Below are 12,721 nucleotides of genomic sequence, written 5' to 3'. Positions count from 1 at the left end.
GGGTGCTGGGCAAGGTGGTGCTGCACATGCAAGTAGCAACACCCTAGACCATTGCCCTTCGGGAAAAGGGCCCTAGTCAGACTTTACTGTCAATACCCAGAGAGCCCTGGAAGGTTTTGGCTGCCCTCTCTCTGTCCCAGGATGAGTGGGAAGTAAAGGAAGTCACTCCAGGGAGGCATCCCCAAGGGGACCCTCAGCTCGGAATTCAAACAGTCCAGATTCCATCTCTTGCCTCTTGCCCCCTGAGGCCTAAGTTCTCCTAGGAAGAAAGAAAAACCTAGGTTTGAGTCTCAGCTCCGCTCTGTGTTAACATGTGACTTTAGGAAAGTTAGCTAGCCCTGCTAAGGCTAAGGCTTTCCTCCCTTATAATGAGGATAATCCTAGCACCCTCCTATTCAATGGTTGTGAGGATTTAATACAAAGCACTTAGCGTTGTGCTCGTACATAGTAACTGCTCAGTAAAGGGAGTCATGATCACTATTCCTCTGGAAAATAGAGAAAACATTGCACCTGTCAGCAGTCCCCTTGGGGACAGGTTATCAGACTCCTAGGAGACAGACAAGAATTCTTTATTGGTCTTTATTTGTCTATCATTTGCACTGGAATCTGAGCTGGAACTCTCCAGTTCCACACCTCCTGCACTTTGAAAGGACCAGGCACAGTGCTTGGCTCCTGGCAGGTCTTAGAAATTATCTGTTGAATTAAGCTACATTTTACAGCTGGTGAAAAGAATGAAAGAGGGTCATATGCAAGGCACTCAGGGCCTTAAAAGAGTCAAGAAATATGGTATGGGAGGTCAGGTGTGGTGGAGGTAAGAGGGAGATAACACAGGGATGCCATAAGGCAGTCTGGGCCACCGTAGAAAGAAAAACAAAGGCCATCCCAGCTCACACTTCGCCACCCATGGCCACAAACAAAGCAGCCCTGGGCATGCCCTCCATTTTAATACAACAGTATTAAAACTGTCCCAAATCATCTTTATTCAAGTATTCTTGCTAATGGCCCTAAACACACAAGAGTAAAATATCTCAAATAGGAGGTAATCCAAATCCCTTTTTATTGGCTTTAGTTTGAATTTCCTAATCTCCCTCAGGACACTATGTTTATCTTTCTAATTTTGCTGTGTTTAAATTTCCTTAGCAGATGCTGGAGTTGGGTACTAGAGATATGTGGCCAAGGGCATGTTATATAGGAGGGTGAGCTTGATAGGAACACTGGTATGGACAGTCCTCCAAGTACAGAATGCCCCGTTCTGGAAAGAACTGAGAGTGGAATGTGTTTATTTACAAGGCTGCTCACGGGGTACTTAGTTCCTAAGCTCAGGTAGTAAAACAACAACAACAACAACAACAACAACAACAACAACAACAACAACAAGTCAGATCTGGAAAAATTACAAGGACAAACACAAAAAACTTTAAACATGGAGGTGGGGGTAGGGGGTGCAGGGAGAGGAGGATAAATTTTGCTCTGTCTGTAATGATGTCTAGAACTGAAGACACAAAAGCCAAGTCAGGTGTAATTCTACATTGTTGGGGTTTAAGGCAAACGAATTTCTAAAAACTGGCACTGGAAGAGAGTATACACTCCATGAGGGCAGGGACTGTTATCTCCAGGACCTAGCACAGTGCCTGACATAAAACAGTATGTGCTCCTTAAACATCAGTCTGAGGGAAGGAAGGAAGGAAGGAAGGAAGACATTCAGGGAACAAATTTAGGGAGAACTCCTGGCAAGAAACATAATTCCAAATAAAAGTATTTGCCACGAGGGCCTTTTAAAGAGAGTTTCTCTAATTTAAATTTGTTTTAAAAAAAGAGATCTTATTTACATATATTTCCTGGAGATTTATTGCTCAAAACAAGGGTCACCTGAACTTTCAAAATGTTTCACAAGCAAGGGGCCTAGCGCAACTCTGCAAAGATGAGGAAGCAGAGAAGGAGGCTCAAGTTCTGGAGGGGATGGTGGCAAATTCCCATTATTTTTGGCCAGAGAGATCAAGTCAGCTGTTGACAGCTTTAACACCTCCAGCCAGGCCACTCAGGGACAATGATATCAGAGACAATTACTTCCCTTTAGTAGCAGAAGAGCCAGAGAGCAGGTGTCTGTCCCTGTGGAATTGAAGCCACTCTTCAGTGTGAGCCCAGAGCTCCACCCACCGCCCCCAGAGGAGGCCCCTCTGGGAAGACTTATATTTCTCCTCCTCAGATAAGGCTTGGGTAGCCATCCTGTCACTGTCACTGCCTTTGGACTCCTCCTACTTCCCCCAGCCCCAGTGTAAAAGAAAATGTATTTTTTCTAAATGGCAAATTCAAATTAGCTTCATTTTGAAAGACTACTGTGAATGTTGCAATGGCCTTTGCAATAACCAACCGGCCACACCCTAGGATCAGTAAACCAGGTTTGAGAATTGCTGACTTTATAAGCACCTGACCTGTAAAACAAAAGCCCAGTTTGGGGCTCTGCTTGTAACCCATTCTCACACCAGGCAAGAGGCCCAGAAGAATCTGGTTCTGCTTCTGCTGTGTCATCTTGGGCAAGCCACTGTCCCTCTCTGGGCTTCAGCTTCCCCATCTGTAATAGGATGATGGATGCTCTGTGACCTCTGGGGCTCCTTCTGGCCCTGACACTCTGCCTTACCACCTGCCTCCTTTAAAAACAAAACCCAAAATGGAGTGGAAGGAAGAATGGGAAAGGCAAGAGAATGGTTCAGAAGGCCAGTCTGCAATACGGCCTCCCGCTCCCCATTTCTGCCTGCTGAGAATTGCTTTCTTCATTCTGCAAGAAGATTCCCATTTCTTGCTGGGTTGTTGCTTTTTCACTCCTTCTCTCTCTCTCTCTCTCTCTCTCTCTCTCTCTCTCTCTTTTAATCAAAGCCACAAAACCACAACTTACCTCCCCAAAACGGGTCATTTGGAAGCCAGAGCTGTCGGGGGTTAGGTGTGTCAGGCCTGGCATGCTGGTGGTATCTAAGTGAAGACCAGGCCAGGGCAGCCATGTGCTTCTCCTCCAGAAACCCGGTTTAAATCAATATTTATCCAACTGTATTTATAGAAAGTGGTGGTGGTAGGGAGGAGGGGGTGGGGTAGGGAGGCAGGGGGGATCTAAAACAGAACAAGCCACAATGACTGATGCAAATCTTTGTGGCCAATTCGTTTCTGCAGGGCCAGGCTTTTTTTAAAGGCAAAAGACCCGGCTTTTGATGAACCTGCTGTTGGCCCCAGTACCATAGCAACAGCCCAAGTCCTCTGATATGCCCAGAGGACGGACTTCGGAAAGGCAGCAGGAGGGGGTGGTGTTTCCTAGGAGCCTAAACTTGAGTTAGGGCCAGGAGAGTTGAACAAGTCTGAAAAACAAAAACAAAACAAAACAAAAAACCCTCTCTGGTTGGCTATTCTGTCCTCGGCCTTACTTCTAAGCCTTTTCTAAGCAGGGTGTGTACAGGAAGACCTTGAACAATCAACAGAGTGTTTCAAATACCAGCTCTGCTTTAGGTTGCTGGGTGACCTTGGGCAAGTCATTTTACCTCTCTGGACTTCATTCCTTGACTGGAAAACGTGTACATGCATATATGGTTAAGACAGCAGGCTCATTCGGGAATCAGAGGCCTAGGTTCCAAAAATTAGCTTTGCCACTTACTAAACCATATGACCTTTGGGCAAGTTACTCAACATCCCTGCACCTTGGTTACCCCTTCTATAAAATGGGGCAATAAAATTGCATACATCATGGCGTTGTTGTGAAGACTGGAGGAGATAATGCATGTTTAGCCCCATACTTGGTATATAGTCAGTGCTCAAAAAATGGTAACCAGTATTCACAGTATGTAATGCAATTAGTTGCTGCTGCAACATGCTAGAATCTTCTTCATTTCCCTCAGTTTTGCCTCCAAACTTTTGCCCAGCCATCCTCAGATGAAAATTCCCATTTCTGGGTATGTCAATGGTACAGCATTTTCATCAGCTTCCTTTCCCCCCACAAACCAGGAATGGTTCAATTCAACTTCTCCGAAATTCGAAGGCTCTGTTCCCTTTCCCTGGGCATCCTCTGTAGGGTGCCTAGTCCCTGGGAGCTCTGGGACTCTGAAAGCCACAACTATCCTCAAAGTCGACTTCTGGCATTTACCAGTGGGCAGAGATCATATTTAAAACTGGAAGAAAAAAGCTGAATCTGAGAAACATAATTTAGGATACAGCAAAAACAAAAACTCGATTTACGAATGTTCTTTACACAGGGCGCCTGGGTGGCTCAGTTGGTTAAGTGTCCGACTCTTCATTTCAGCTCAGGTCAGGATCTCACAGTTTGTGAGTTCGAGAGCCCATGTTGGGCTCTGCGCTGACAGCACGAAGCCTGCTCAGGATTCTCTCTCTCTCTGCCCCGCCAACAATAAATAAATAAACATTAAAAAAGTGTTCTTTACACAATTCCCCAAAAACCAAATGTCCCATTCCACTCCCACCATAAATGAACCCACAGAATTTTCAGGAAAAAAGCAAGTGCACATAGTACATGTTCAATACATATTTGCGGAATGAATGAATGAATTGTAAGATGCCCGCTATGCAGAAATGTGACCTGCTTGAACATTAGTTGCCATCAAACCCCTTAATTTTAGCATAACTTGCCCTAGTCTCCTGCTCTCTAAGCCAGTAACATTCATTTTCAGGGTCACAGTTGATGACAGTGGGCACTTTCAGCTCTACAGGCCTGAACTACCATTTCTTCGCAGCCCCTGGTCTTTGTAGCCCAAGGGCACTCTATGTTGATTACATGAAACTTCCCCTCTCCTTGGAAGAGATCAGTATTTCTAATTCTTCTCCAAGTCTCCAGAAAGTCTATTCTGTGTCCCCTGGCCTTCAAACCTGATCACTGTGCCATAGCCAGTAAATGACAAATCCAACCAATCAAAGAATGTACATTAAATGTCTTCTATATGCCCAGTGATATGCTATATGCAATGGTGACATATACTGAAATATTATTGGTGATCTTTTTCCCTTAGGATGCTAATCATCTCCCTGTGAGGATAAAGCTAATACACAGGAAGCAAGTGGAAAATTGCATAGTACTGATTATCAAGGCTCAGAGACTATTTATTGAGCACCTACTATATTCCAGGTACTTTAAATGTTTAAATGGAGTACCTCATTTAGTTGTTCAGCAATGATGTGAGGCTGGTGTTATTGTTATCCTCATTTTACAAAAAAGAAATGGAACCTCAGAGGTTAGGTAACTTGCACATACAGTCACAAAGCCAGTAAGCAGCGACGGAGGAATTTGGGCCCTACTCTGGGTAACTGTAAGGTTTTCATTCTCTCAACTACCCTGAATTAAGAAATAGCCAGAGGAGGCTTCCTAGAGGAGGTAGGAACTTACCTAGGTCTTGAAGGGTGAGTAAGAAACAGATAACCCCAGTGGAGTAAGAGAATGAGGCCATTCTAGACAGAAGGAAGAGTCTGAGTCAAGCACAGAGGCATGACTGCGAAGCCTGCTTGCTGGTGGACCTGCTGGATGGGAGCAGAGGCGATTACATGGGGAAGGCAGGGTGGGGCCCCATGAAAGCACACAGCAGCAGCTTTTCTCCATCAGGAAGAAGAGGCTGCCCCTTGGCCTGTCCATGCCTGGTCCAGGAAAGCACCTCACTCTAAACCCAGATAATCCACTCCAGAGGGCGATCTCTGGCTTCTACTCCCATGTAATCATTCTTCTCTATCTTAAGCACTGCTCCCCAAGTGACCCTCCCCAGACACTGGGAAGCCCATTTCTAACCCTCTAGACGTTACACTACAGTAGCTTTTACTTGACCACGGAACAGCTTTTCTGCACATAACACTGCTTTGTGAATCTCATTCTTCCTCCCTTTCAGTTTAACCTTTTCCAAAACAGGAAGTAAATATTTTTCTAATTATCAGTCGGTCCTAAATTGCCACCCCTTCACTGTACCCCACATGGATATAGGTGATGCCAGAGATGATTTATATATAACTTCTGATTTTGTGATAACGGGTCACAGTCTCCATGATTAATATTTCTGGAGACCTTTAATTTGAGATCCTTAAGGATTCGCATCAGTTGGAACTTCAGGAGAATGTACCCACATATCCTTGGGAATCCTTGCCTTGCACAGAACAGTCAATACTGGGTGACTTAGTTTGAACCCCTTCCTCCTGAGGAGGCTCACCATACCTACTGGGAATAATTCAACATTGTGGCCACAACTTGGTGAGCACTCCTCCTACTACGGAAACCTCAAAGAGGCAATGAAAAGCAGTTCTGGCAACAATGGAAAATAAGGCAAGCGGCTGCCAAGTAAGTACTTTGCAAACAACAGTAAAAACGAAACGTGTGAACTCGTGACCAGGGTCTACTGGAGCATTTCGGGAAGGTCTCACCGAACCCGAAATGAAGAATCAAAGCTGACACCCGTCTCAGGGGAGAAGAGCGTCCCTTTAAGAAGGGATTGTAGCAGCTGGCCACACTACAGCTCCCAGAGATTTCCTGGCTTGCCTCCTGGCTCCACCCACCAGTTTCAGGCCTCAGCAACGCGTGATGTCAGAGAAAGCTGAAGCTGCCGATAGGCTGAACAACGCAGCTAGGTCAAGTCCAGTCAGAGGAAAGAAGTTTGTCTCCATGTGGAAACCATGTGTCTCTAGCTGGGAGGGGGAGGAGGAGGAGGCGGAGAAACTGAGATCAAGTGATTACAGGGGAACTGGCTGAAATGAAGGCGGGGAGGTTGTGCACCTGAGCCGGCCAGCAGTGCCCTTTGCAGTAGTGACCTAAAAAGAGGAAAAAAAAAAAAAAAAACACCCAAAACTTGCCCAACAAACAAAACTTGAGCCCCCTCCTATCATAATGAACATCATAAACAGCTAGGATCCCTGCTTCCTTCCAAAAACCAGGGACCTGAGAAATGCTGGAGTCCTATCGGAACGCCCAGATCCTCCTCCCTCCCCCAACGACTGAATGATGTAAGCGTTTCGGAAAGCGGGGCTCTGAAGCAAAACAAGCCCCGCGCGCGCGGAACGACCCGCAGTGCCCGAGCCCGGCGCACGCACGACCCGCCCCCCAACTCGCGTTATTGCTGTGCACACGCGGACCGCCGTGACGCGCGGGCATTGTGTGCAGCGAACAGAAAACAACGGCGAGCGCCGCCAGCGCGAAGAAGCGCCCCCAATAAATTGAGGCAGATGTAGGGCCCGCCGTTTTCCGTACTGGGAAACCCAGCTCCGGTGGGAGGTTGGAGGGGGAGTCGAAAGTGGGGAGGATAAAGCAACCCCCGTGGGCCGCTCCTGTTTGCAGGGGGCATAATAAAGGGCCTGGCGATGGTAGCCCTTAGTTTGCTGGAGGTCACCCTCGCCTGCGTGAGCTGTTGGGGAGGGGACGAGGGCCTGGAGCAGGGTCCCCGCAGCCAAGCTGGGCAAGGCGCAGCGCCCCCACGCTCTCGGGGAAATCTGGGGGCCGTTGGCATCACGTCATGCAGAGCCAAACAGCGGCAGCAAATAGAGGCAACAGAGCTAAAAATACTCCCGCGGGGAGCCGGCCGGAGGGGGGGCAGTGGGGCCGAGGGGCTGATTACGCACACGAAGTTGACTTTGACTGGGGCGCTGAGGTTCCTGAACCCCTCTTCGGGGGCTGCTGGGCTTGCAGCGCGGACGCTCGGGAGAGGGACCAGGAGGAAGCCCCCTGGCTTCCTCCGCCACAGGAGCCCCAGTCGGCTGCAGCTGGCCCGCCCCGTGAGGGGTAGCCCGGCCCGGCGCGCCCGGCCCTCTGCTTACGTGACTGGTGGCCACGCCGGAGCCCCGGCACGGGGTAAACTAGGAGGTGGCGGCGGCCAGGGCGGCGGGGGAGGGTGGGGGAGGGGGCAAGGGGGGGGCGGAGGTCTCCGATTGTCTGCGGGTGGGGGGGGGGCGGGACGTGGTGGAAGCTACAAACGCCTTCTTCGTACACCGTGCTGGGGGTGGGGGTCCCAGGTTTGCCACACACTGCCAAGGTGCCCTCTTTTAGTGCACCCCACCAGAGTCGGTACCACGGGACAGACTCCAGAGAACCCCGGACAGGGGTGGGGGGTAGCTAAAGAAATCGCGCCCCTCCCCCCTCCAACAAAAGCAAACACACCAAACAAAACCACGTCTTCACCCAGCTCCCTACCAGCTCTAGCTTTTCAGAAACTACCCTCCTGACAAATGCACCTCGCCCCCCCCACTCCCGCCCGGATGAATAATCGCAAACTGCTTCGGCTACACAGCCAGCGATGCGCCTTTCTCGCAACCCAGGCACTCCGAGAAAACAGGAGAGAAGAGAAAGAAAAGAACGCACACAACCGTCCTCCCAACACAAATCCTTGTTTTTGCCTTCAGCCACTGCACAATTGCGCTGGCAACACACGGTTACTTTCACCACGGAGGCCTGGGGTGTTGGTCAGCTAAGGTGTTTTTGTGTTTGAGGACTGTTGTTGTTGTGTTTTGGGGGGAGGAGGTTGCAAGATCTGACACGTTGCAATCGGACCATTTTTTTTTTCCCCCCGCTCTCTCGTCTCATTGATCTTCCTACTTGTTCGGACAGATTAAACAGCCTGGTTTTCCCTAGTCTATCGGTTTTTCTGCCTTGGCCCTTTCCCCCTTCTCGCAGCTATTATTTGTGAGGACTGTGCTGGAGACACCGCACACGCGTGCCCCCGTTAGGACGCTGAGTCGACTGCCTGGGAGGACTGGGGGACCCAGCAGGCAGAGGCAAAAATGAAACAAACAAATACAAAAAGGAGGCCAGGCCGGGGTGGGGCTCCCAGCACCCCTCTCCCCAGCACTGCTCTCCACCTGAATCGGCCGGGGGGGGGGGGGGGGGAAGAGGAGGACGACAGTAGAAATCGACAAGGCAGGCGTTTGCCTTCCCAGCCAGGCGCGCTCACTCGTAAGTCGTCTCCCGGAAAATAAAGAAACCTCACACAACAGCCCACACCTTCTTCCCCAACTATTGTTTCCTGCGAGATCCCAAAGTTTCCTTTTAGCTGTGTCCCCCTCGCCAAGTTTCCCGGGCGCAGGACGGCGGGTCCGGGGCAAGCTGCTGGCGCTGCCCGGCCCAGCCGGCCTGTTTGGTGGAGGGAGGGGGGGGTGGCACCCCAGGGCAACAGAGGTACTGGGGGACTGTATCCGTGGACGCGATGGCCTGAGCCCTGCTACGAGAGGGGAGGAAGAAGCACAGTAGACAGAAGGGAGAAGCAGAGCCGAGCCAGCCAGACCAAGCCCATGCCGTGGAGGGCTGTTGGTTGTTGTTGTTATTGTTGTCGTGTGTGTCTGCGTGTGTTTTTTTCTCCAGCCGCTGAGCTCTGCCTACGATTTCCAACTTTCGGCTTCTAATCCCCACCCCACCCAGGAACGAGCGACAGAAAAACAACACTTGTCTGCCCGAGAAGGCTCCGGGGTTGGGGGGGGGGGGGGTAGAAAAAGGAAGAAAGGCGACCTCGAAGAGATGAGCTCTCGGCTCAGTTGTCAGCAAACAACACTCCCCCGCTTGTCCATCCGGCGGTCCTCCCAGCCTCCCGGAGACGGACAGACGGACGCACCGACAGGCCCCCCTCGCCATCCACCCCCCGCCCCCGCTCGTCTTTGTTACATCTTTAGCAGCTTTGTGCGTGCGTGTCCTTTCTCCGGTGTCATCGGCTTTACTGCCGAGGGCTGGATGTGTGTTGGGGGAAGGGGGGCGCGGGCCGAGCAGGCGACAGGGGTCGCCCAAGTGGTTGAGGAAGAAAGAGCCGGGCGCCGAGGAGGAGCGGGGGCCCCTAAACTTACTTTTGTTTTCTTTCTCGATCTGCTCCAGGTAGCTGGCGGCCTCGAGCAGAATCTGCACGTTCTGCAGAAAAGTGTTGATGTGCTTCTCCATCGAGTTCTCGCTGGTGTTGAAAATGTCCGAGAAGGGGCACCTGAGCTTGGCCCCCGCGGGCTCCTCGGGCTGGGCCGGGGGCTGGGGCGCGGCCACCGCCGGGGGCGCGGCGGGGGCCAGCCCCGCGCCCTCACAGCGCGCTTCCTTGCGCGGCCGCCCGCGTTTGCCCATGGAGGAACCGGGGTCCGCCGAGCTCGTCCTCTTTTGGGGCTGCGCGGCCCCGCCGAGCTCCGGTCCCTGGAGAAGACCCGGCTGGCCGGAGCGGAGGAGGCGCCGAGGCGAGGAGGCGACCTGACTTCCCGAGCCTCGCTGCGTGCAGTTGTGTGTGTGAGTGTGTGTGAGTGTGTGTCTGTCTCGCAGTGGGTCTGTGTGTATGGGAGATTGAATGAACCTACAGGACAGACGGAGGCGCTCTGGCGCCTGGGTCCTAGTGCGAGCCTGTCACCATCGGACCGGTCAAAATAAAAGGTGGAGAAAAGCGAGACAGGGACGCCCTCTGCCCGTCCCTGCACCCCTCCCCGCCTCTCCCCAAATCTTACCTCAGAGCAGAGCACTGTATTTTAACACAAATGGAAAAAATACTCGATGCCTCCGAGTGCACCTGCAGGAAAACAAACTAGTGAGCTATTTTTTTTCTTCACATAAAAATAATACCTGGTAAAGGGTCCAGGACAATGCCTCGCACATAGTGAGTGGATCCCCAATAAATGGCAGCTGGTATGACTTTTTTAAAAAATAAAAGCCCAATCCAAAAAACCCATCATATGTAGCCTGGAGTTTCCTCCCCCCAGTTCACACACCCCTACACACAGACAGGCATAGGCATGTGCCTTCACGGGGTCAAATGAAATCCCCAAGCCACCAAATCCCAGTTACAAATTTACTCAACTCGTTCTTTCTCCCTTCAAATGCAAAGCTATTTTCCAGGAAGGGGAGGAGATGTAAGCACCTCTCTCCACACTCCTCTTCCCGGCCTTGGTCCAGCTGTGCAAAGCTCACACTAGGGTGCCTCCACACCTGGCGCCCTTTTATTTGACAGAGCCGCAGAAAAATGGCAGCCCAGGACCGACCCCCACCCCACCCCAGCTGAACTCCACCTTTTGGCTCTGAAGACTGAAGTCGAAGTCGAAGATGTTGTCTTTGCTGCTGCTGCTGCTGCTGCTGTCACCCACCCACTCAGGGTCTGCCGGAACCATGGATGCTTTCCAGGCCTGGGAGGTACAGTGGGAGTCAGAGGGATAGTTGAAGGCCATTGGGGAGTGTCACAGAGAAGAGTTCAAGTCCAGCTCTGAAGCACGTAGACTGTGTGAGTTTGGGCAAGTCCCCCAACCTCTCTTGGCCTGTTCCCCATCCATGAAACTCCAATAAGATTCTTGTGCTGATTAAATCATATCTGCACTTAGCACACTACCTGGCCCCTAGTAAGATCTTTTTCTTTTAATCCAGACCCAGATGAGAACCTGGGTCCCCTACTTGTATCTAAGGGGTGGAGGGAACAAGCTACAGGAAACAAGACTGTTCTGCACTTTGTTGGAAAACATCTCTGCAACAAACCCATCCAAATATTGTCACCTTGCAAAGCCAACTGGAAATCCCCCCCCCTCCAGTCCCCCCACCCGCTGCCAGGGAACCACTTAGGCAGAAGACACATGGAATACTGCCCCCTGCAGTTGAGCAACCCAGCCACCCTAAAACTCAGAGTGGCCTCACACACATTTGTCCAGAAGACTCTTACTGGAAATGGAAACTTTTTTTAAAAAAGGAAAGTACATTTCTTTGTAAAACATTCACTAAAGTCTTGTGTACTTTTAGAATATAATAACCTGCTGCTGAGATGACGGCACCAATCAGTGGCATTTTAATTTTTTCTAACGTTGATTCATTTTTGAGAGAGACAGAGCACGAGTGGGGGAGGGGCATGGAGAGAGAGGGAGACACAGGATCTGAAGCAGGCTCCAGGCTCTGAGCTGTCAGCACAGACCCTGACGGGCGCTCGAACCCACAAACCGCAGATTATGACTTGAGCTGAAGTGGGACGTTTAACTGACCGAGCCACCCAGGCGCCCCGGTAATTGGCATTTTAAAGCAAATGTATTCACATTTCCAATTCACATTTGGATACAATCATACTACACATACTGTCCGTTCATTTTTCATCCTGTGACAAATTTTGCATGATTGGTCTTTGCATCCTTTAGCTAGGGGAGAGTAGAAGCTCCTAGGAGCTGTGAAATAAAAGTTCACCTTCCATGATCAGACTGACTACTGACTTTTTGTTCCTGCTGGGACCACAACCTGAGTCGCTCATGTTTAAAAGTCCCTAAGTGTCTGAGGACTTTAGGAAGGTATATTTTCAAACAGCTTTTATCTAATGCCATTTTGCAAAACCTGGCATGTGTGTAAGACAGCCCCGATCTCCCTTGCCCCAGTTGAAAGATGATAGTGAGACAATGAACCAGCTAAGCCCCAAGAAAACCTCAGTCTCTAATTCCCCAGTGGATGCCAAATGCGTACATATGCAGTGCTGTGACCTACATGTCTGTCTACCCACACCCACCGAGGTAGGCACACCCCACACATGAGTGCCTGGGCGGGGGTAGGGTGTTTTGTAATTATTTATTTATCCCTGTTTCATCTCTCATAGGTCTGCGAGCTTCAGAAAGCCCAGTGGGAATCTTCAAGCTGGGCCACGGATCTGACCAAAGCCAAAATAAACAATGGCTTGAAGAAAATCTACAAAAAAGTGCTGATTTGCACTATTCCCACAGTCCGCCACAGCCCCCACCATCATTCCCATGGAAAACACCACTGCTGGTGCCAAATCAAGTTTCCCCCCCTTCATAGGGG

The 12,721-nt window shown here is 50.5% G+C and overlaps 1 protein-coding gene across 2 annotated transcripts in view; it reads right to left on the bottom strand.

The window, feature by feature from the left end:
* Window positions 1-10,237, bottom strand: part of MXI1 (MAX interactor 1, dimerization protein) — an 82,296-nt gene extending 72,059 nt beyond the window's left edge. Inside the window, exon 1 of one of the 2 annotated variants that reach the window (XM_025918343.2) lies at window positions 9,784-10,237. In XM_025918343.2, the coding sequence (XP_025774128.1) occupies window positions 9,784-10,045 (262 nt within the window). In that variant the 5' untranslated portion in view covers window positions 10,046-10,237. Of the gene's footprint in view, window positions 1-7,578; window positions 7,718-9,783 lie in introns of those variants that run through there. The other variant, XM_086680836.1, reaches the window with a different exon arrangement.
* Window positions 10,238-12,721: the final 2,484 nt, after the last annotated feature.

Source organism: Puma concolor, chromosome D2, assembly GCF_028749965.1.
Source record: "Puma concolor isolate L17-30 chromosome D2, mPumCon1.1.hap2, whole genome shotgun sequence".
NCBI classification, from domain to species: Eukaryota; Metazoa; Chordata; class Mammalia; order Carnivora; family Felidae; genus Puma; species Puma concolor.
The sequence above is the reverse complement of the archived record's forward strand: the minus strand, read 5'-3'. Positions and strand labels throughout refer to the sequence as shown.